This window comes from Arctopsyche grandis, chromosome 10 (genome assembly GCF_051622035.1).
Source record: "Arctopsyche grandis isolate Sample6627 chromosome 10, ASM5162203v2, whole genome shotgun sequence".
NCBI lineage: Eukaryota > Metazoa > Arthropoda > Insecta > Trichoptera > Hydropsychidae > Arctopsyche > Arctopsyche grandis.
In genome coordinates this window covers 12,007,526-12,034,669 of record NC_135364.1, presented here as the reverse complement: position 1 = coordinate 12,034,669, position 27,144 = coordinate 12,007,526, and the positions used below count along the sequence as shown (strand labels likewise).

Here is a 27,144-nt window from a genome sequence, read left to right as displayed (position 1 = left end):
TCTGGAAGACGTGGAATATCGAACCTCCATAAAATTTTAAGAAGCAATATATCCTGATCTTCGCCGTCTGATCAATTGTTAATGTAAAATGAGCCCACAATGAAGATCGCTAATAATAATTCTAAAGTGCTTTTCTTATCTTTCACTTTCGATTATGGCACTTTTTAAATTGACATTGTTTCAACATATTAATTACACAAAGAATAGAAAGCGTTCCGCTTCTATTGTTGTGACAACCAATTTCAATTGGATTACACGTATGGAATCCTACAAATGGCGGAAACTGTCATATTCAAAGAGTTCTCCGACATACGAGCGCATCTCAAAGTTAAAAGTTTTCATTAAAAGCAACAATGTATGTACAGACCCATGACAGGATAGATTCTTACCACTAGCGTAATTTGCGAAACTTATGACAAATTTGACAAACATGTGGGAAACACGTATTTATTTTAACACTGGTAGATAGATTGAATAGCAACCCACATGTGGTGAAAAAAAACGAAAATTTTGAAACTGGGGATGAAAGAAACAAAGAATCAGTTCACGGTCAGTTTTCGCCCTGTTAACACGCTGCGTAAATAAACAATTATTGACATAAAAATAGACTTAGGATTTAATTATTTTTAAATATAAGTTGTAAATCAATATTATTGTGTATAAATTATTGTGTTTTTACGTTCGCTTTAATATATTTTTTCAAAAACTTTTTTTTTAAATGGCTCCAAAAAAACCATTTTAGAAGATGTGAAAGTGGCCATTGCAACGCTTATTAGTGAAAAGACATATAGTTACAGACAAATTGCAAAAAAAAATCATGTTTCTCACCCTACGGTAGCCCATATTGCACAATTGGCGCAATCGGGAGTTTCTCCAACTGCTACATTATACGACAAATGTGGGAGAAAACGAAAAACCACACCGCGAACGGATCGAAAAATCATCACCATAGCTTTGGAGAACCGTAAGGTGCCTAATAAAAGCATTCAAGCTATTTTGAACCAAGAGGGTATCGATATTTCCACAAGGACGATGCAACGTAGTTTTCGTGAACGTCAAGAGCCGAACTCCCATAAAAAAGCCAAAATTGACACCAACGATGAAAAATAAGCTCAGGAACATCAGCTTTGGACTGTTGATAATTGGAAAAAGGTATTGTTTAAATATAAATATTAAACTAAAAAATACTTGATAACGTCCTATGTACTAATTTTTCATTCATTTTTGGTTTGTTTCTCTGACGAAACAATTCTAAGGACAATGACAAATGTTGTCCAATATATTAGAAGACGACCTTCCGAGAAGCTGAGCGACGAATGCACCATTCAAACAACAAAATATAATGCATCTGTATGGTGTGGTCCGTTATTAGCGGAAAAGGGGCTGGACCCGTACATTGGGGCAGGATCAATACAAAAAAAAATTGTTGAACGTATTTTTGCCTTATTTTGAATCAGAGGGGATGGATGCACATAATTACATTTTTATGCAAGATGTCACACGGCCACAACAATTAAGAACTACCTGACCACAAAAAATATTCGAATTTTGTTATGGCCAGGTAATTCACCGGATTTAAATCCGATTGAAAATTGTTGGGGGTATTAAAAAGTATTTTTTATAACAGCCCTAATACTACGTTAGATAATTTAAAAGAAAAAATAATAGACACATGGAAAAATAATTCAAAAATCAAAAAAACAATACAGTCATGCATAGAGATCAATTCGGGCTGTAATAACAAATAGGGGAGGGACAACTAAATACTAAGTTAATTACAGTTTTTTTTTTGTAAATATTATTGATGAATATATTATGCGTGTATAATAAAAAGTTGTTACATTTCCTGTTCTAAAATTTAACAAAATCGACAAAAAACTAGTTTTACACTAGTGGTAAGAACTTACTGTCATGGGTCTGTATGTATGTAGACATTTTCACAAAGTTGACACGTCTCGTGAGACGACATATGTGCATACGTTTTGCCGAAAAGTGTAACAATTTTCAGTTTTTTTTTCTTTCAGAATCTTCTTTTCATGTGGCGAGAATGTACATAACTATACCCCGAATAATTCATTTGAGTAATCTCGTTACAAGTAACGAGGTTTTATAATAACGCGTTTTGGCAACGGACCGCTGAAAACCAGGCACTTAGAAAATCCAATTTCAGCCGCGAAATATTTCGTTGGATAATTTTACACTGAAAACACTTAATAGCCTGAGAAAATTCCTCGTGGAAAAATATAGCATTCACACTCGCCTCTTCCTTCCGGAAGTCATATATTTCCTACATTCTAGATAGCCCTCGAAGCGAAAAAAATCCGAAACCAACGGTGTGACTTATGCTCATACGCTTTAGCTTGTATCTTGAATAATTCTTTTTTGATATCTTTTTGTATTGAGATAAAATGCTATAGTACGCAAGGGCAGAATATGGAACTGAAACCCAGTCATCTGATATGTTGAATACTTTACTTGACATTTGCAAATATGTATGTCGTTAAAATCTCAACCATATCCTATAAAAATAAACCAAGTGTAATCATGCAGTGCAAAAAAATAATATGAACGAACATACATATGTACATATGTACTTCCTGTCGAGATTTTCCCTCTCAGTATCCTCTCTATAAAATTAATCCAGAAATAGCCACAACCAATTTTAGCTGTTAAAACGGCCCATCCCGTTAAAATTATTTCTTATAAAACCAGATGGGAGAAGATAGAAGTAGACGCGCTTTAACTCTCCGGGGGGACTTATATAAGCTACATCAACATGGCAAGCATCAATTTTTTCATGACAAGCATCAATCACAAAGTAAGAGGGCAAACATACCAAATTTTCACTTGCTTATTTACGATATTTTAAAATAACTAATTCAAAAAGCTTGTCTTGATGGTACTTACTTCTTATAAAACAATCTCAAAACGATTCATTTCAAGCTGAAAAAACTTTCAATACAATCCACATATTATACGTAAAGATAAAACGGGGGAAAAGATTAAGTTACTTTCCATTCGATCTGTCGCAATTAAATCCCAATCTATCACAAGACAAATTACGTTCACTAATGAATCGAATTTGACTGGGCGTGAAAAAAGTCAAAAAGGTCAGACGAAAATCTAACTGAAATAAATCACACGTAATATGAAATTAAATGAGTGTCGGCTCGGTTCAAAAGATGTCGATACTCTCATTCGAATCTGTGTTGGTAAATGGGCCGGGCATTTTATACGTAAATCCCACAATTAATAAACGAACAATATTTTTGGTACAATGCACATTTATAAAAAAATAATAGTAGTAATTAAATATAAAAAATTTGCTTTTACATTGTATAAAAATGATTTATGAAGTATCGCGTGTCAAAAAAATAATTCGTACAGCTCCATTAGACAGAAGTACTGCTACAAAACATAAGTCCATATATAAAATCGTAATAAAATACATTCGAATGAATGAACGTAGGGGATAAATAAATTGGAAAAATGCGAGCGCGATACATAAATTGGACGATAAAGCCCGACGGGGAAAACTCTCTCGCGAAGAAAGTCGTAAGCAGGTGAATATGAATTTTTCAGGTAGTTTTCCCACGGAGGCTCTCGCCCGGTCATAAGCTTTATGGGCAATCGTGAACGAAAGCGGAATACGTGCTGAAAAGGTACAAACGGCAATAACATCGAAGAAATCCGGAGCAATAAAGAAGGGTCGCTTGTGCTGGACCGCGCTAATATATTATTTCGGGGGCAAAAGGGGTCACCAAACATGTCCACCCCGTAATGAATAACCATTGATCAACCGGACCGTATTGCAGAATTAATTTTTAATTAAAAATCACATGTGATGTAAAACCTGTGCCGAGGGAAAAAAATGCGCAAACATTACTTTCCGGTGGAGTTCGAAACGGAAAGCGTTCAGCATAAATTTCAAATGAGGGTTATTATTGTCGCTATAAATTCAACGCAATCTTCCCCATACTTTTCGTAAGAAAGGATTTGCGATACTAACAAGAAGGGAAAGTAAAATCTCCAGTAATAAACAGGACATCATTTTTATACAATATAAAGTGTATGGTTTCATCAAAAGAACGCACCTATTTATTATAAATGAACATGAATGTACATATGTAGGTTACATTGAAGCAAAGGTCACAATACTAGAGTGGCCCTTTGGCTATTACAGTGTGCCAATTAGGTTACTGCTACCTGAGACATGAGCCCGGGTCTAGTGCTGGGTAATGTTCTAGCGTGAGAAATAAATTTATATAATAAAATAGGGAAGAAAGAGAATAATCATTTAAAAAAAAATGAACATCTCAATGGACAGACAATCACGTACCTTTTCCTTATATTTGATAAATGTGGGAAATTTTCCTACATAATTTTAATATAATTTTAGGCAGCAGTATAGCTCGATGGTTGCATTAATTCTAACCACCGAGAGGTTCCCGGGTTCAAGGCCTGGGCTGACCTTGATTTGAAGAGAATTTATTTGGAGTATTTCTGAAGTACTGCTGGTCATAATTGGATAGTTGTGACCATAAGTCGATCATTTTTTAACAGAGTTTGCCAATTTATTTGAATCCATTGTTGAAACGATTCCTTATTTATTTATTGAAGTTTGGACCATTGTGGCATTACAGGAGTCTTTAATGCGCCACAACGGTCGAAAAAATACATATAGATGAGAAAAATAAAAATATGTCACAGTGAAATTATATTTCAAGAGAAAATATATTTTCACTGACGTTTCAGTGAAATCATAACCAGTTACATTTTCAGGGTTGGTTGTATTCATTTAAGATTAGATTGTTAGGGTTGGTATTATTTAAGGGTTATGATAGGTTAGGTTAAGTAAGGGTGGGGCCTATTATTTTAAGATTGGGTTGTTAGGGTTAAATTTATAGAGTTAAACGTCGTAAATTCATTGTTTGATACATTTTCACTGCTTGAATTGGTGAAAATATATTTTCACTAGTGAAAAATATTTTCACTTGAAATATGCTTTCACTGTAACATATTGTACATATAATCATAAACCAACAATAGCATTATAATAATGGCAGATAAAGTAAAAATATCAAATAATAAAATACAAAGTAGGGAATGTCTTGCATTTACAGTAACCAATATATAAGAACCAGCCGCAAATACAAAACATCCCTGCTTATCAAATTGCAAAAACCATTCTACTATTTGTTACCACTATTTGAATACGATTTTAAATTTGTAATAGATGTCGATCAGGGATAAAACTCGTAATGGCATCACGGTAAAAATATAAGAGAAAAAAAATGTATCTAATCAATAGAAGGTGGAAGCAACTCGTCACACTCTGAGATAAAAATCACCCATATGAGATGCAAAAACAGTTATGTATCTTTCAATTAGAATTCGCCTCATCTAATAACAATGAAACGAGTTCTCACTCTCATTGGAAAAATATATCATCCAAAACTATAACATATAAAGAGATAACTCATATTAAAAATGTCTTTTCTATAGAGACAATAGATAGGAAATTATTTACTTAGTTTATAGTTTGTTATAATGTTACAAATACAACTACTGCTACACGAATTGTTCTATTTAACTTCAATAGAAAATCTCTTTCGTTGTTTACACCTGTTGCACGTGTAGCAGTAGTTTATGTATTTGATTACCTCGTAACCAAACGATTAAACAACGCTATATTTAAAATTGTAAAAGGAAAGTTTGTGATCATCTAAAATTAGCTAGACACTCATATGAAGAAAAACATAGCATAATAGTCACTCAAGTAATCTATAATAATACATACATACATAAGTCATAAGAGAATTGTTGCGCTGAGTTTGGTTTTTCAAACAATATAGCAATGTATGTACATAAGTATATATTATTATACTATTCATTCATACAAGAGCATTTTAGCATAGAAAATCTCATACGCCTACAATATGGATGTGGAATATAATAAATAAAACTGTGATAAAACCCAGCACTAGAAATAAAAACATGTCATATAACAACGTCGCTTTATATAAACATGAGTTAAATTGTTTCAGAAAAACTAGCAAATAGACAGACAGATTGACGGATAAAAGTAATGAAGCTAATGATACTCACAAAAGGCACATTTCAAGCGTGTCGAAAAAAACCTGAAATTCTACATTCTAGACGAAAAATAAACACATCAAATTTATTAAAATTTTATGACCAATACGAAACAAATTTCATACGAACGTAATTGAATTCACAAAACGAAAATCCCAATAATATCTCACTGTGTAATAAAAAACGATAAAATTATTACGCATTATAGTCATAAAAGCAAATTTGAATACGTAGGGCACTTCAATTTCGTAAGTACCAACCAACAAGCAACACTTCGGGGAACACTTGCATGAAAAATAAAGATTTACACCGCGGTTACTGGAACAATCTGCCTCACGAGACCGACGTGATATTATGTACCGACGATAAAGTATTATTACTAGTATTTTCGAGGGCTAAATTGGGGTAAGATAAGGGAGTGGGGGGGGGAGGGTTTGATAGGGGAACAAATAGTACGTAGACTTGTGAATCAACATTTATTCACCGCTCAAATATATCGAAACGAATCGGTCAAAGGTCAATAGGTAACCAATAAAGCGAAAAAGAAAGACGTCAACATTTAACCAGATGACCGGAAATTTAGTTCAAGTTGAGATCGGAAGAAAAGCACAATATTCGGAAGAAAAGCATTATATAACATTGGTCGTCACGATGATGTATCCAAGCGTGGTGTATTTGATAAGCCACGCGATCGCCCAAACTACATACATATGTATGTACATATTATACATATGTGCCATAGTGACGACTTGGAGCTAATCTGTAATGTCACTATAGTGAAATTGTAAATAAATAAATATGTATATTCTCTTTTGACTTATGGAATCATGATAAGCCAGCAGTTTGGCTTAGTGGTAGCGTATATATTTAGCATCACTGAGGTCAAAGGTTCGAGTCCTCGCCACTGCTGGTTAGATTTGGGGGTTTTGTGACTCCAAATCGATCGTTTCTCTATCAGAGTTTGCCAATTTTATCTGATCATTGCTGAAACGGTTCCTGAAAATTGGTATTAGATCTAATCCTGTTGTCACAAAATCTGCCTGTGTATAATTTGTAATAATTATACACAGTAATCTGAAATCTATAGATATCTCTATCGACATCTCTGTAACTTCGTATTTATTGTATGTATAAAAATTGTATACAAAAAAAAAAATCTAAAAATAATCCATAGATGTCACTATGATTATTATTTCTGATTATTTGTTATATGCTATATATTCTGCATGTATATGTATGTATTACTGTATTTCTGATTTCTGATTGTTTATGTATTCTGTATTTCGTTAACGTACACCCGTCGCATTGGAGCAAATCTGTAATGGCGAGTGTGTATTGATTTGTGACAATAAAAATAAAATAAATAAAATAAAATATGTATGTATAGTAATTATCACAGATTTATTTACTAGTTGAGCTCAAGCCCAAATGAACTTTTTTGATGATTGCGAATATTTCTATCGCTGCTGGCAAAATATGGGTGGTAAAAAAATCTACATCAGTCGAATTTGATCTAAGTTGACCAAATTTATCTGACTTTATAATTTTCTAGAAGTCGAAAGGTAAATGTTGCACTAATACTGCTAAATTTAAAACAATAGAAATGTTTAGATATGATAAATTCCGTTATGATATAAATCGAATATGCGTTCAACAATAATAATAGCATTTTCAAAAAATTAAAGATCTATTGAAAAATGAATGCAAAGAGCAAAATACAAATATTAAACGATATACAGGGGTGAAAACAGAAATGAGAAACCACGGATAAATTACTACCAAAACAATTTTCAACCAAGCGAATGTTTTCGAATTTGCGCGTGGAAAAACTCATCATACTGAAAGGAAATTGAAATTTCAACTCCGAATTTTGCGAGAGGGAACCTCACTTTTTTGCAATATGTAATACATATATAAATTTTACAGAGAAAATACGACACTTTTATTGCACGAGTATTTTTCCGGCTCGCGCCACGCGAAAACGAAAGCCTTTTCCGTATAAAAATTTGCATAATTCTTGCACGCTTACACATTTAACTTTTTTTTCTCCTTTCCTTGGATGTAAACACGCGTCTTGAGCGTGACGAAACGAAATGATGCACTCGCTATCTCGACAGTCTGCAAATTCTGAAGATGTATTATTTTACATCATAGTTCTTTGGCATATTGATAACAAAGAGTGGAACGCTTTTGAGACGAACGCTTTTGAGTCAATATGTAAAATCGATTACGATTCAGACGAGCGCACATAAAGAGACACAAAGCGACGAAAATGCAACATAAAAATATTGAATCGTATGAAATAATGCATTGAAGGCTTTTGAATAATTATAATAAAAAAATTCTAATTTCATAAGACAGTGATTTAGGGTACTTATCATGAGAATTCCTATCATAAAAGTTCCTAGTTTAGAATTAACGTTAGTTAACATTTAAACTCAACTTACCATTCAATTATAAATACATATACCATATTCCGACGATACAATATATAAAAAAACCCGTATCATTTAAAAGCTGCAAATTTTAACATTCCATCATGTAATATTTAATATACTGAAAGCATTTTCCCTGTTGACGATTTAGACCATGACCTTTTCCATTATAATTTTCAGCAAAACCCGTTTTCACAGCATCTGGAGAGCATAATAGGCTTGCGGTTAATTCCACGTCCCGCTCCGCGTTTATCCCTCGAGCAAAATCAGTCATATTTATTATAACATTCACGCAAAATTATTACACGGTAACTAACCCCCACCGACAAGTTTAGCCATTTCGACATTTGCGATTAACTTAGATTTCGAATCTAAGCATTAATGCAAATCAAATAGATAATAATAACAGAGCAAATTGCGAACATAGTTTGAATTGCGAAATTTATGTAGTTACTAGATACATATGTAAATATATACATGAGAATTTTTTTGTGTATTTTTTATATTTTGAAGTCACTTTCGCGAATACATGAGATAAATAATAATGTAAAAAAGTTTCGCATGGAAGTAAAATATTGCTAGAGAATTCATTCTGCATTCGTACAACATCCCAATGGGGTTGTTTTGGACACAAGCACAATATAAATAAGTTTATGATTCATAACAACGATTGCCTTTTGTGTGAAGATTAAGGTGAAACGTGAACCATTCAACGGGCAATTATGATCTATTATACGCTACTAAAAAGTAAAAACTATATACATGTGTATGTATGTGTGTTCAAAATAATTTAAGACAAAAAATATATTCTGCGATTATTTGGACAGAGAAATTTATGTATAGAAAAATGGCAACGGAGAGCCGTTTTTGCGTCAAGAGATACTAAAAACCAGATACGAATCGGTTAAATGTCTGTCTGGCTTCGACATTTTTCATATCCACTTCTAAGAACATTCAAAGAAATCGTAAGTCAATAGAAGTATAGTCTCGATATGTTAAAATATTTCAAAATTTTTCAAAAAGCATTGTCTTCAATTTAGTAATAAAAATAAAAAAAAACCAAGAATATGAAATAGCATTTTGAAATATGCGCTTTACGTCTATTTTTATACACATACAAGCAGAATGACTACTCAATTTCTCAAAAGCAAGCTTCCATTTCTATAAAGACCATTGACATAAAATATTAAGAAAATTCATGAATGATATATCTAAAAATGTTTCCATTATATTTGACTCAACAATGGAAAACAAAACTCGTATATATATAATATGTAAGTTAATTTAAAAAATAATAAAAGAAATATTTGAAATATTTTGAGTATAATTTAATAAATAATATATTCTACAAATAATTGTCAAGCCAATAGTGGCAATAACAAACAACGACACATAAAATAATACCTAAATTTTTATGAAAAATTTTCAAAACAAAGATGCATTAGAGTCGTCCGCGTAAATATTTCAAAGAGATGCATTGTTTACGAACGTGCAGATGCGGAAAATTGAATGAATACGCAATCGGAGGAAAACTCGGATTTCCCGTATCATAAATCTTTACAACAAGCGACGGCACATCTGCCATAAAGATCGATGGCAACGAATCGTGTTTTGCCTATCGATATGCCGAAATCATACATGTTTTGTCTATTTTATATGCCCGATATATGATGTATGTATGTGTATATAGGTACATATATCTCGATACCTATGTATGTATAACGTAATATTTGAGATTTTTATCACCAGTGATATGTAGAAATATGCGTCTCATCACTTCAGATCGAATCGTATACATCTGTTGTGCTCGTGGATAAAAATGGAAACAACAAAAAAATGAATTGAGGAATCTGTCATAAATGAATTCGTTTTTTTTTTCTTAAAAAATATTATTTTGAAAAGTATTTACTGATTTACAATTTTATATGAATTGATATTTTACGTAAAAATGTATGTTTACAAGACGCAGTCGAAGACGTGAAACGAAAGGTGAATTATGGTTCGTTTTGTAGGAAGGAAAAAATATTACAAACGAATAATCTCACGCGAAAACTCACTATCGGGGAGATCAATCAATCATGGGGCTGTCACGTTGCTGTGAAAATTCGGAAAAACAGCCCCGCAATCTGAATCTGAAAGCGAATACTTCTCAGCGCAACCATAATAAGCGTAAATATTTATGAAACAATCTAGTGTGAATTAACCTTTCGAATACAAAATAAACCATGAAAAATTGAATACTTAAGAACCAAAAATGACTTAATCGGCATTCGTAGATTGGTCTTCATTTCGCTGTCAAAGATTACATACACACATATTTTCATTTTCCACATAGCCCTTCTCTCGACCTGAAAAGCATTATCATATACACATTACATATTCCCAAGACGCATCACTACATGACAGATACGAAAATATATGGACACAAAAAAGGTATCACCGGTCGGAAGAAAGCATTATCAAAATTATTAAAAAAAACCACTCATATTATTAAATAAACTACTCATAGTATTAAATAAAATAAAGATCGATTTCGCATAAAAATAGTTGGAATTGGATAGTCGCTCTCAAGGGAGAGATGACACACATGTCCAATTAATAGTACCCACAAAATAATAATAAAAAACTGTACAAATACACACGACGACAACCTCAATAGTTGACATATGTACATACATATATACACATCACATTAAAAATTGAAACCGGAAAATTGGCAAGGGAAAAGGCGCGCAAATAACTCGCCCATCTAAAAGTCGTACCTGTACAATTTCGAGTGTTTGTATATCCGACACTGAAAAGGCCTCGAAAATTTATAAATATTCCCGTATAATATAGCCTATTAGCCGGAGAATTACAAGCGGCTATGTATGTATGTGACAACTCAATTGTCAAATATTCATGGTGCACGGGACAAAACCAGCCTTTTGCAGTGAAATTTTGCAACCGATTGCAAAAAAAAATCTATATATAAAAGGAAATGTTTGTTGGGTCATGATAGTTCGTTAACAGTCTACACGGGTCACAATGTTGATGACCGGTTCGGTTCAGTCGATGCACACTACATAGTTGAAGTGCATTCATTATTGATCAAAATGCTATTCCGATCGATGTTCTTATAATAACATGTAGGGCACGTCAAAGAACGAAGGCAAGTTCAGTTCGGGTGCATTTTAAATTTTGCACTCTGCAAATTATTCAGTTTAATGCCGTTTATGATAAAATAATGTGGTCTGTTTTTATAGAGATAAAACTATCGCAAATGCAAGTGACGTCATACATTCGTATACATGTGAAACTAAAAATGTATACATACATACATATGTATATCTATTTTATTAAAACATGTAATTTTATTTTATTTTAATTGATCAATCATGCACACTCGCCTTAACATATTGATCCAATGCGACGAGTGTGCTATACATATTAAGAATTATTAATTATATATACATAATAATTAATTGTATATTCACATTTAACACGACATCTATGGTCAAACACTGTACAGAAGTATTGTAAGTATTATACAAGGCAAATACAAAAAACGATGAACATCAACAGAGACATATATGGACAAATTTGCAGCATTCATACAAATCAGCGAAGATCGAGATGCTGAATAACTCGAATTTTTGCGAGAGGGATGCCAATTTGTTGGGACCGTTTCAATGAAATCAGATAAATTGGTAAACTCTGATAGGAAACGATCGACCTTGGAGTCACATATCTCCAACGTTTGGACAACAGCACACGCCAGGGATAGAACCCGATACCACATAATTGAAAGCATTACATGCAAACCATTGATCTATGCTACTAAAATAATTGAAAAAAATAGTCCCAATTTGTCTTTTAATCACAAAGCATATTTTATTTATTGCGTTTCTGCTTTTCATCAGCCGTACTTTTAACAAATATTCTGCGAATTATAAACCAAAAATACTTGCATACAAACTTACAAAGTCTCTTTCGAAATTATATATTAGATAACTATCAGAGTTTGCCAATTTTCTCTGATTTCATTGTTGAAACGGTTCCCGGAAAAAAAATTGGCTAAAAATCCTTCCTACCTACTATGTCACCACTATTTGAAATTTGATGGATGTACAATAAAAATTTATGTACAATTCATAGATGTCTCGTTAATTTGCGAGTTTTTTCAGTGTCTCGCAATTCAACGACTTAAAATAAAAAAATGCTGCATTTGTATTTGTAATTGGCCAGGAAGGCGCATTGGGATTTTCCTGTAAGGCCTTCCTGGTAAAAATGTAAAATAAAAATAATTAAAAAAATAACTTATTTCAATTTACTAAGAACGTACTACCTCATTATGTATTAATTTAAATACTCGTAGTTATTTTCTGAACGACAAAGTGAGCCAAAAAATTAATGAACTCGAGTGAATTCGTAACTCAGCGAACGAAGTTCAAAAAGAAAAAGAAAAAAAAAGGCATCGAACTACAGAAAAAATCATTAAGAATGGCTCCATAATAAGAATAAATATTATTATTACACATTATTATTATATATAATAAAATAACGAAATAAAATGTGCCACACAGTTACCCATGTATAAGCATAAACATAACTCGATAACGATCAATTTCCGAACGGAATCCCACATATTTCGGCCCTATATTGCCGCCTGGAACACTTTGAACCGTGAATCACTTTGTATATGTACATATATACGATGCAGCGCAATTGAAAATCGGGTCATAGAGGGAAAGGCATAGAAATAGACAAATCGATCAGTGAAAACCTGAACACACAACTACAATACGTACTATATACGAGTATAATACAATTCCAGATAAAAATCGGGAGAAAAAGGGAAATTTTAATATTCCCAAGATCAAAAGGATACTGCTGACGAATTATCCGCATCCTTCTATCCTCTCCGTCTGGGTCATTATATATTCTGGCTGTGTTTAGGCGCGGTTAAGTGGCATCTAATATTAACGGTCCTTAGCGGCGAAGCGCTTCGCACAATGAACTGAACAAAGAGGGAAAACTCGTCGACGACGTCACTTAAATTTTCCGCTGGAAAAGCGACGACATCGAAACTAACGCGACGGAGGTTTGACGTCGGGTTCGTCATCATAAAATGTCACAGCAACATTCTTACGCTAAAGTTCGCGCGGGGCAGAGAAAACTTTTGCGTTTCACACGATCGTTAGCGCGGTATTTAAATAATGAAAAACGCAAACAATCGCAGTGGATACGTTTACGAGCTGTATACAAGTTGAAATAAAAGACTCCGTTAGTTTCCTAGATGGTGAAATTCGCACTGTATCGGTCCCAAAGGATTCCATCTGGGTCGGGGTCTGTGCAAGAAACACTCGAACTAAAACTAAATAAGATGAGATAATACGATTTTCAACGTTTAACTTAATTTCAAGCATTTAAATCCTCGGAAGGGAATATTGGCGGAATAAAATAGCAGTGAGTTGTGTTATATTACCTTGTTGAATATTAAACGTTATGAACCTTTTTTATACAATATACAAAAGCAAAATCTTTAATTTTTTCGTTAATAAACAACAGTATTGTTGTAACTGCAGCCTATAATTGATAAATTTTATGAGTTTACTTTCGCATTATCGTGATGAGATGTGAAGTGATGTAATTATTCCAATGAATTGGTTACATTAAACAAAACCATGTAATAACTTAAAATCCAATTTTAAATTAAAATTACAATTTTTATACATTCATCAAATTGGCAAAAACTATCCTATCCGCCATGTCACAAATATCTGAATTTGATTTATGTATATCTATGGATTAATTAATTAATTAATTAATCGTTAATTTCGAGTTCTCCAGCTTCCCGAAATGTAGCGATTTATTTAATTTTTTTTTGCAATGTATGTAATTAATTGTCTAGGAAGGCGCATTGGGGTTTACCTATTAGGCCTTCCTAGTATATATCTATGTAAAAATAAAATAATAATAAAAATATCAAGAGATTAAATATAAACTTACCGAATCTAACCAGTTCATAGATAAACCCATTTATTAAAATATATATGTAGGTAACAAATAAAATCATAGTACTATAATGTTTACAATCTCTATTACATACAAATACATATGTATTAATTTAGAATTTCGCCAAAATGACATCACATAGTAGTTCCATGTCGTCACTATGGCTAGACAAAAAAAAGATACAATAATAAATACAGATATCTGCTTAAAGAGCTTGATGTCCTTTGCAACAGGCGACGAAACTATCAAATTGGTACATGCCACAGAAGAAAAGAATAAAGTACGGCATATAATGTACTTGAGTTGGCTAGAGAACATTAAATCTCAATAAAGCAAGAATTTGAGGATTGCTTACCAAACCAACAGGTAACTTAAGGATGTAAATAAGTCACATAATACATTTGCAAGCGGCGAATTTTGGAATTTGAAATTATTTTTTACGAATTCTCCGTGATCCAGAGTATTTTCCAACTTAAGCTGTATTCAAATTCCAAAATTAACTTTTTTCGATGTAGCCCAATATATAAATATAAAAAAATATATAATATTTATATATGTATGTCCAATAGATCAATAAATTGCAAATTGTATCGCTTCTGTGAGGATAAAAAAATATTTCACAATTAATAATATACACAATGAAATTATTTCTTAGGACAACAATATCGGCAATGTAGTTCGAGCTTTATATAAATCATTTGTAACGATTCGAAACGGAAATTGTTCCCAAATGCGAAAATAAACGTAGAAGTTTTAACAAATACGTAGTATAAGCCGAATAAAAAAGTCTATGTGGGTTAAATGCGAATTATCGTTTAACGATATGAAGTTTTTTTTTTTTAAGAATATCGCGTGCAAGATCGCAAGTTCAATGCTATTTAGGAAAATGCTACTATTGAGCGTCGTTCATCACGTTACCGAAATGAATTTTAAATAGCAAAAAAAAACGAATATGAAGCAAAATAAGTTTTAGTTGTAATTAACGACTGAGACGAGTATATCTGCATATGTATGTATGGACATAGGAATAAGTGAAGTACCACAAAGGGAATGCACCACGGAGAGAGCTACCATTGTGGTTCGGCACCACATTGTTAATTGTAACAAACCGACGTCGTTCTAGTTAGACGTCGAAACTCGGAAAACACCTTTTCAGCAGGAGACATTCGCCCGGAAGAAAACTGGGTCGTTTCATCCCAGCTGTATTATAGATGATGTATAATAGCGAAAGCTTTAGGCTGAAAATACAAGATTCCATTCAATATTGTTCCGCAATATTCAACAGGGAACCGGTTTGGGCGAATGTACGAAAAGTAAACGTTTTTATTATAGTTAACAGACGCTTATCTTATTTTTAGGAAAGCGGGGTGAGAAAAAGTCTCGAGACAATCCCTCGCGAAATTCCGAAGCAAGAGAACCATTCTAAATCCAGAGCACGTACGTGTTTTATAGGAGCCTAAGGACAAGTGTACCTCGGACAACGTAAATTCTATTTTCACCCTGGAGTGAGCACAATTCGTAATTAAAATTTGACATAAATATAAAATATTATGTCTAGCGTACAATCATTACGAGTATAAGAGTAATAAACATACTAAAATTACGACAGTTTTAAGAGGTGATTAGATATAAAATTCAGACGATCCGGAAATTAGCGATATAGTGTTTTACCGACTATAAGTCACATACGTATCGTTATACTTTGTAAACATTATAAATTTAAAATTACATTATTTTCAGAAAATAATCTCGTATATATACATATAAGATGTATTCATATATTATACATAAGATTATCACAATTTTTTGACTTTAAAATTAGGTGGATTTTAATAGTTCTTAAAGATTTTAATAGCATAAAATTATTGCTTCTGACCAAATGTTGACAAATGCATAACGATATATGAATAACGACTAAAAAGTTTGTAAACAAAATGAATTAAAAAAAAACTAAAATCGCCGAAATCTATCTCGACTTGACTAAACTTGGAATAAACAGTCGAATATTTGAATCTTATGGATCAATGAACTAACGGGAAGCTTTCAATAGACAAATAGACCTCAAACACCGTACAAGCCGCTGGGTAATAGAGAATCGTTGAACAAAGTTTGGTCCAGTTTAGTCAAACGGAGTGGAAATGCACTAGGAACATACTATACAAACACCTGCTACATACATACATAATATTACAATGTGTAATATTATATAATAGGAATTGAATTAAAATTTAGTGTTAAAAGTGTACATATAATATCGTATTATCTAAAATATTATACAAATAATTTATAATGCATGGAATAAGAAATGATTCGCCCTTCCGGAACACGTATTATGTGCTTTTTAGATTATTATCCGACAAGAGAAAAGCTTTGCGCTTGTCAGACATGTGAGGCCGGCGAAAAACGATGACGGATGAAAGCTCAGACATTTCATTACTATAATATACGAACGCATACAATACACAACAACAATAAAAACGTAATACACAAACAAATTCGTCTTTACGATCAATATATCCGCACATAATATATGAAAGTATACCCCGTATCGTGCCGTAAAAGGCGAAAAATTAGAGCTTTTTGTAGAAAGCTCTAAGCATCTCTTGGTAAGAACGTTCTTCGAAGCTTCGATCGTTCCTTCGTTCGGTTAACCGTTCGGGAAAAATGGCAAAACGGAATTATAGAAGAGAATTGAAGGGGAAAAAAGAAAAAAAAAGGCAACGCTCCAGGGCGACACTCCCTCTGTATTGGATAAAACGATTTCAGAGTTGCCAGCTTTACTCCAAAGAAGGGACATAAAATTTTAATGCGAAAATTTGTTGTCAACTTGCCAGCTTTAATGAAAAATATCCGCATTATTCGACGAAACAAAAAATTCCAACATCGAATTCAATAATGCATTAAAACTTTTCCCTCGAAACGTACAACGCATATCAATCTATTAAAATCAGTCTTATCGAGACAACCGAAAAAAAGTTTAAACACATATAAACAGATCTAGACATGGGGCTTACACACAAACACAACATTTATAATAAATTCATATACATACGTAATGTTACAGTCAACGTGTATTTTCAGTCGTAATACATATATTGCTGTCGTAATATATTAACTGGCGTTTTAGGTCATTCATATTCGAATACAATTCAACTAGTAAATTATAGCTCTACAAGAGCAAATACGCTTTCAAAAATGTGCATCAGTTCTATGACAGTTCTGATGTTTTTATGAATGTTTTATAATTTAATAATGCAACGACTCATTACTAGTCACCGGAGCCTGAGGGGGCCGTGTATTGTTCAAAGGTTGTAAATGCATTGTTAAAGGTTTGCCGAACAATGCATAGCACTGTGACTATCCTACCTCTACTCATTACCATAATACGAATAATGGTAACTTTAAGAATGTGCTCAAAACAAAAATGTGACTTTCCAACTCAATTTACTAGTCGAATGATGTTTTCATGAAAACCTACCCTTTAACCTGGCACCAACTTATAGTTGAACTATACTGAATCAACTTACATACACTGGTTGGACGGAATATATTCCAACTAATCCAAATATATTACAACTGAAAATACACTTCAACTCTAACATATACACTACACAACTTAGATAAAACGATTTTCTTTTAGAACATAAAATATGAATCACCAATAAATTAGGAAATAGCAAGCACATATGTAAATATGTACATAAATAGACGTAATGTTCTGTGTTTTTTTCTTCAATCGTATACAAATGATATCAGTGCTGTATAGAAAGCGCAAGGGAACATAAAAAAATGCGCTACGCTGCGGTTAAATAGCAGCAATTAATAAGCAGAAATTAGACATAAACGTTTACGAGAGTATGGCGTGCGCGTTTCAAATGTAAACAAAGTTATACATAATAGATTAATGTGTTCTTAAAACTGAACGTGAAATATTTCCGCTCAGTTGAAAGAAAACAACTGATAAGTGTCTATTCAAGCAATATAATTACCGTGCAACACCAAAATCTCGGGTCCTTTTTAATAGTGTCTGAAACACATACTTATTTCCATTTGAACCCAATTCAATTTCTCAAACGTATTTATACACGGATGGATTTATATTGGTATGTCTAGTTTTAGACGGCGCTTTCAGGAATTACGACGTGTGTATCACCTACGGTACCATACTATACAGATTATGGAGCTTTCGAAATTCAGCTAGCGTGACCGGCGTGAAGCAGTGATTATTTGGCCGACGTCAGTCCTGCGGTAAATGGGGTATCAGACCAAAACGCTAAATCAGCAGGTCAAATCGCGAATGGTACACACGCGCGTGAACCTACCCACAACGTATGTACATTAAATTAAATCGTATATTCGGATGAATTTGAAGCCACGAAACCGATGGGAAAAGGCAAACGCGGAAGTCAAGAGCCTCGTTAATAATAAAATCCTAGAATAGGGCGATTCGCGGAAAGCTCTAAGTCGTTAAAAGGAACGACACTGGAAATTTATTGTGAGATAATCTCGACGATTCTGTTTCGCTACGCCAGTAATTAAAACAAAATTACATTTTCCATTGCCTTTTTGCCTATACTTTCCAGTGACTATCTGTAATATGAGGGTTAAATGAAAAAGGTTTCACAATTCAAAATAAAAGGAAGAGCAATTTCGCACACAATGATTCGCAAGAATAGTAGAAGTAGCGACACAAAGTAGGCAAACCAAAATGGATTCACGTATTTGTTTGATGGTGTGAATGATCATGGTTTTTGTTATTAAAAATACTGAATATCAAACAGTTTCAAATAGAAAGAACCAATATTAGTAATGTGTCTTTGTCCACAAACAGGATGAGATAGAAAAGAAAGTCAGAACTGTATGTGGCTGAATTCCAATCTGATTTTCATTTTGTAATTTCGATTCTCCTTTATATTTCGAATTCCCTGTCCAATTCACAATTACTGAGCGGATTCCCTGTCCGCTCAGTAATTGTGTACAAAAACAATTTTCTGAAAGTTATACATATATTCATTGTACAACTTTCAGAAAATTGTTTTTTGGATGTAAATGCTCGATAAAACAGTAACAGCTTCTGTACTTCATTGAATAACTGGTCACCATCTATAAATAATTTGCATCGAGTAAAAGAAAAAACTGTTAAAACATTTAAGGAAGGATTTCTATTGTAAACTCAATCAATCAAACAAAAAATCACGTTTTTTACTGACATTAATTTTGAATTAGTTTGACCCACTGAATTCGAACATCTGACTATTGATTCCAATACTCAGTTTTAGCACATCAATAGTAAATTTTGAGTTAAAGACTGCAAAAGCCAAAAAACGGTAAAAATTGCGCATTTTTTTAAACGCTCATATCTCATAAATGAGAGAGAATAAAAATCAATGTCATATGTATTCGAATTCGGTGTTAAATATAGTCAAGCCGCTCCAGTCCAGTTTTTTTGTTGCTCAGTGTAATTAATCAGAATTTAATTTTGAAAACCGTCATATATTGTATGTTATTCGAAGAACAAAAAATAAAGAGAGACAGTATATAGACTTCTCGCTGAAATTCTGCTTGCGTTTCTTTTATTGCCGTTACAGAAATTTCAGCAAATTATGCCAAGACCATTTTTTGTCAGTTTTCCGTAACAAATGAGCGAAATTATTTATTTTTATTGCCTTGACGCAAAATTTCTGTACCGCGTCGAGTACGTCGATACGAGCTCAAGCCGGGAAAACTTTCGATTAAATTAAACAACATTAAAACGCACGGAAAAATGTAAAAAGGTCATTAAAAACTCGCGAGCGTACGTTTCGACGTGTTCCAAGTTGAGCAATAAACATTATGATAAAATATTCGACGAAGGCGACTCGTCAGCGAGCGTATCTTTTCGGAAAGTCGCATTATATTAACGAAAGGGGATGCTGGTGGAGGTTGAAACTCCAAGTTTCGGGGGTAAAACTCATAAACCAAACGATCACATCAACGGGTATGCGAGAGGATAACTCACCTGAAGAATATTTAAGGTATTTCGCACACTCTCAAGCTGCCGGCACGTAAATATAAATATATATCCCTTCGCGAGGTATGTAGGGTACGCAATAAATACGTACTCGGAGAAATGTTAATAAGATTCATAAAATATACGGGCGTCTCAAAAATGTTCATACAAAAAAAAATAGGAAAGCGTGTAAATATATGTATAATACAAGGACAGAAAGGTGAACAAACTGTCTCGAATCGTATTCAAAGAGTGATGAGTGCAATTTCTAAATATAAAAAAGTTGGTATTATATTAAGAATAAAAAGCTGATTTAGCTTCCGAAGAAGCCATTTTTGTAGTAATATGTTAAAACCCCGCCATTTCCCCGACATTATTTTATAGACGTCCCTTTAAATCCCCGACGAAAATTTCGAGGCGAAAATCTCGACATTCGGCGACTCTGCCGGAAAATTCGCTCAACCTAAAGTGAAAGCCCTTAAACAGATTTAAGGCGCTCCACTTGCTGCAATATAAAATCCTCAATCGTGGCATTAAAAGCGAACATATAATGGAAGGATCATAATTAAAAACAATACAAAAATATAATTATCGAAAAGAAACATTACCTACTTTAACTTAGAACTACCAAATTTAGAAAAACTACCAACTTTAATTTTAAAGAACTACCAAATAGTGAAGGTAATTTATTCCCACATATACCTCATCGGTAACCATCATTGTCATATTTCCATAAAATATCGCGAAACGCTAAGAAACGGTTCGGGAATCCACCGACATTAAATTTTATTGGTAAAAAATACCAGGGCAGTCAGAGTCGTATTACATACATCAACTGACCCCGACTCCTTTTTTTAATATTTTCTTTAATAAATAGTATTACGCTGTTGGTTTTTGTTTGTTAGTCTCCAGTTTTATTGAAGTAAATCAACTAATTAATTAAATTTAACAATTTCTTTATAAAAATCATGAATTTTAATTAAATTATAAATAAAATCGTGAAATTGAACGTATTTAGATGTATGTATTGTGGCCGAAACCGATTACTTCTTCCGTCTTATACTTTTTGTATTCACATTTTTTTTATTAAATTGATTTGTTTGTGTGTGAAATTGATATCTATTTCATTACAAATAATTCAATAAATTATATTAAATATTATTTTTTAATTCCTTCTTATTTTATATATTTTGTAAATCGCTATTATTTTTATAAATAACAATATCATATGAATGTTTTTTTGAAACAGCTCCACAGCCCAGAAAAAACAAGAATAGCGTCGACCGCCATTTTTTTGGGCCTTAAAATAACAGCCGTTATCGAATTTTGGCTTTCGTTTAAATTCATATTTAAATTCGTTGTTCGTCGGAGAGTACAATACCAGCATGATATCTAAAAATAGAACAAAAAATTCCAATATTTGCAAACAGCTGAATCTCGGATATTAATGTCGACAAATATGCCACGCGAAATATTTTATCCGATTACAAAATAATTGTTTTTCTCGTAAACATTTTCCGCAAGAGATATATATATATATCCTTACAGATGAAATCTAAATATCCAATTACTCCCCCCATAGGCAGCGAGCGCCCGTCGGCAGAATTCCATACCGGGTAAACTATCCAGTAAGTATAATATAACACGAGGAGAAAACTTTCAAACGGAACACAATCTATCCATAATCAAACGAAAGTTCAACGCCGGGATCGTAGGATTGAAAAAGTTTCCACGATTTCGTCGACATACACACACATACATACATATGTACATTTATATACAAAATTGGCTAAGGGAGTCAATTACGCAAATGATTTATTAGTTCCTATAAACAATTAATATATATATATATATATATATGGTAAACTTCCGGCTGCTTAAATATTTCGCGTCAATGGATTCTTACGTTAAGCTCAGTTTGTTAAGTATGTATAATACGTTAAACTCCGGAAAGCTGAGTTGAGTTCCATTTTGACAGACTGAAAAGTCGATTGTTTCAGTAAACCAATAGCTGGAATCGTTTGGTTTATGCGGTTTCAAAGCTCCAAAGTTCGCCGTCCATGCCAACAATCGACCAAAAAGCTCCACTCACATAATGAACTCACCCCCATACTAATATTAAGCTTATGGTCACTAAACACGTGCGCCCCATTTACAGAAATCAACAAAAAATGAAAAATCCAATCGATAAAAAAAAGCATTATATGTACATATATAATATATTATATCTATTATTTTCGAATACATACATAATGTTATTTGTTAGGTCTATAAGCAATTACTCCACAGTGATATATTTATTATATGGTGACAAATAACTTTTGGCTTTCAATTTTTTTATTATCTAATTAATACATGTTCGAAGAAGAAACCACTCTCTGATAATAACGTATGAATGCGAATCTCAAAAGAAAAGAAAAATACAAAGCAAAATCTTGATCTATTCTAAGTACTGAGATGATATTAATATAAGTATTACATAAAAGACAAATCAAATAAGCAAGCCTACGATGTAATGTATGAAATTTGCTCAAGATATTTTAGCCCAAAACGCAAAATATTTTGATTTTTGAATGATTTTTATTATTCCTAAATTACATATGTTCACAATGCATCTTATATCTATTTTAATAGCTACTGATCTACTGATCATTTTCTATTTTGTAATGTTATTTTATTTTTGTTAGTAAGCATAGTATTATGTTATTTAATGTACAGCATAATAGGAAAAAGAGCTCAAAAACCCATTAACAATTTTTAATAAATGCTCATAATACATTTTATACATAATATTAAAAAAAATCAATTATTATGAATTAAAAAAAAATAATGTATGAGTGAAACCTGTGGTATTAAACTTGTAAAAATATAAATTTATAGATTATAAATTTGCAATCATATTCAAATAATGGTGATAATAAAAAGTAGGTAGAATGGCTTTTTCCAATTTGATGAGGAACCGTTTCAACAATGAAATCAGAAAAATTGGCTCTGAAACGATCGACTTGGAGTCACAAATATCGAAGTCTAACCAGCAGCACTGCAGAAATACTCCGAAAAAAAATATTTTCAATCAAGGTCAACCCATAGCCCGAGAACTTCTCGGTGTTAGCTTTACCACAATCACCAAGATATACAGATAGCTAAAAAGTACAAAAAAATTATGCTTGACGCCTGATTCTCAATTTACTTAATTAATGGTATATTATATGTAGTACTCAAAGGATTTGAAAGTATTGCGAAAGGGTTCGATGGTGGACCTTATATTTTCCCCCATAATTCTTCTTTTTATACAGATAAAAGTAAAATATAAATAAAAGCCTGTTTACGTACCCCGTGTAGCTTTTTCATATGGTTCGGTGACTTGCATTTTCGTGGATAATCTTTTTAATTAGACCGGGAGTGATTAATGCGCGAGAATATCTGGAATTTTTTTTTGGAAACAAAATGAAACTCTAATCGAAGTGGTATTTTAAATAAGGACTTTTATCCGATGGAAAACCGCCAGTTTCCGTGCCGAAATCGAATCCATTACGCTCTCAGGTAACGGACAATGGACAGTAATGAATGTTTTAAATTAATTCCAACGTCCCACCCACCAAATTCGTACAAAATCACTACTGCTATAATAAGAAACTAAAAAAAAAACAAACAGTTCCAATACGAATCAATTCGATGTGATAAAATATGCAGAATAGACGTAGTTGTGGAAATATTTGATCCATATCTGAGGTCATTGAGTTTGAAAGCATTTAATATTTAACGAAACCGAAAATTTCACATGAAAAATATCGAATGGTACAAAAATAGCTTTATCGCACAAAAACGCAAAAGGTCAGAATTTAATTGGTAAACGTACGACGAAGGCGATACGAAAATCAATAATCACAAAAACATAATTTTCCGCCAAAATCGAGAATGGAAATCTCGGAAAATTCTACCGGAGGCTGTTGAGCGTAACCGAATAGCCCGCAAGCAACAGCTTAAGTACCAAAAGTGTCGTCAAATACACACAAGCCCTGACCGACCCGGATAGGACAAATATAATTTTTGTTTACCGGGTTGATGGTTTTGCACGCGACCTTCGAAGCCCCTTACCACCCCTTCGGGAAAATTTGCAGCTGTTTGCGTTGCGGAGGTCGGCGATTTTTCACCTACCCTTTGCCATATCGACGAAAACGAAACCGACAATTTAAATACACTTCCCATGAACTTCGTCAGCGAGGTCTTTCATTCTGTACCAATGCCGTAGCCTAGCACAAAAACTTTCATCCTTGAATTTTACTCAAGTATACATTTAAGAACGGGGTAGCGCAGCTTTCATTATCACATTAAAAGATTAGGGTGATAGAGCGGCTGTACTTATACAGTAAGTAGAGCAAAATTATATACGATGCAGTTTCATGTGTGATATTTCGATGTTCGCAACTTAATTCGTCTAAAAGTTCGTTTCGTCTCAAACTCATTCAGGTTAGTTTATTACCAAGCAATTCACGGCTTTTGAACTTAATATTTTATAATGACGAATGGGAGTATAACATAATGATATCTTAACATGTTTAACTATGGTTTAATTGAATGTTTTTTTCAACAATGGCGTAAGCAATGTTCCAAATAATAAAATTATTATTAGAGCAAAGACTAATGACCTACATATGAAGCTTAGCTAACCATGTATGATGTGCGGAACTTCTTCTATAACTGTGTGTACTAACTTATTTCTTGTACATACATACATATGTATATGAATATGAAATATATTAACCACGACAATTAACTGACCTACCCTTCTGAAAATGTACCAAGATTTATGTTCTAGTATGTACTCGTTTAAATATTATATTGTATCTACATATGTATGTCTAACTTATTAATAATATTGCAAACTGTAATAACCTATAAAAGTTTCATATGTGAATTCGTTGATATAAACATTTTGTTAGTGCAAAAAATCAGGCATTCTATTCCTACTCAATATCAAAGGAATGGGAAAATTGCATGCTTTTATTGCAATTATATTTTTAATTCGTATATTTATGTATAAATTGATGTGAGTTATGTATTTACGAATCTTATATCCACAATTTGTATTAAAATTATTTTATTTCGTAAGAAAAAATATTTCATTTGAATATACTATGCATGTACATACCTTCATATAATGAAGGTGAAACTCTCTAAAACCAACACCTTATATAAATATAAAACGAGGTAAAGTTTCAGTAAGTACGTTTGTCAACGTTAAAAAGTATACATTCATGAGGGTGTTAAGCACAGAAAAATTGACATTAACTTTCATAAGAGCGTTGACTGCCATGATTAATGGTTCTCGAACGATTCCCACGCGTCTACGTATATTATATTATTATATGAACGTTGCTTTTCCGTATACGCACAAAAGGCTCACTTATTTTTTTACGATATTTTCATCCAACAACAACCGGTCCCCGATAGACCGTTCTTTGCGAGTATCAACGCCAATTTCCTGCGAAACGTCGTGAGCAAAACTCAAGGCTTTGTGTTGTTGTGCTCCTTAATTAAATTGATTTTCAAAATAAAACTGTACGGTAAGAGACGACGAACGAGAGCAGGTCCGAACCATGAATTAATCAAACGTCATGAAACGAAGCAATCAGACCGACCTTTGACCCACTCTATCTGGCTTCGGAGAAAGGAAACAAATATACACGGATGGAAAAGCTCGGTTTTCCACGAAAAGCGGCGAGTACAATGGTCCAATTCAAAGTTTCCCACCCGCTGCCGTTCTCCGGGGAGCACTAAAATCCCCCGAAAAGTAGACTTCCTAAGATCGCGCAAGCCTGAAATGAACGCGCGTATTTTTTAACGAAACTTTATTTAAAGATTTTCATCGAAATACGTGCCTCGTTCCCTCTTAGAGCAAGCACAATAACAAAGTTTTCCGATGAAAGCTTACGTTAAATTTTAAATTACCTGTTTGTCCATAGGCGAATATACAAGCGTTGTATCCTTGAAACGCATTATCAAGGATATCGCGCCCGAGACAGTCGAAAACGTCCTGTTGAGATGCATAGTTGGTCAATTCCGGATTCAACGAAAAGAAACAATGGTCAAAAGCGAAAGTCTTCGGTTGCTTCCTGAAAGAAAAATGAAAAAAATCTCTATTATTATGCATGATACATTGAAAATTAGAAAGATTCTGGAAAGAGCGTGTATGTATGTAAATAAAAAAGGTTCTAGCCCAGTAAACAACACAAATAATACTAATTCTAGAATTCACTAATGATTTGATTACTTTTCTACAGTCAGTTCTGCTGTTAATTTAGAATATATTAGACATAATATGAACAATAATAAAGAAAGGAAAATATTATTTGGTAAATACGTACTACACACGATAAAATTAATTGATAAAAAATTAATAAAGGATTTCGTAGCTTATAAGCCCGTTCCTCTTGTTCCTGTTATATCCTGCTCGCGCAAATTTAGTGAGCATGTACCGTTTACCATGCACCCTTTTTTTATCTTTCGACTTAAGATCTTTCGATTTTCGATCTTTGCCTTCCGATATTTGCGTTTTCGGGCGTTTCACATTCGGGCCCGTGAGGTAGACCCTAATTTAACATATACATAGTTATAATAAAAAAA

General features: G+C 32.9%; 1 protein-coding gene across 1 annotated transcript in view; it reads right to left on the bottom strand.

Annotated features, from left to right (window-relative positions):
* Khc-73 (Kinesin heavy chain 73) overlaps positions 1-27,144 on the bottom strand; it is a 106,490-nt gene that overhangs the window by 17,012 nt on the left and 62,334 nt on the right. The window contains exon 3 of the mRNA XM_077440381.1: positions 26,470-26,633. Within this exon, the coding sequence (XP_077296507.1) occupies positions 26,470-26,633 (164 nt within the window). The remainder of the gene's footprint in view (positions 1-26,469; positions 26,634-27,144) is intronic.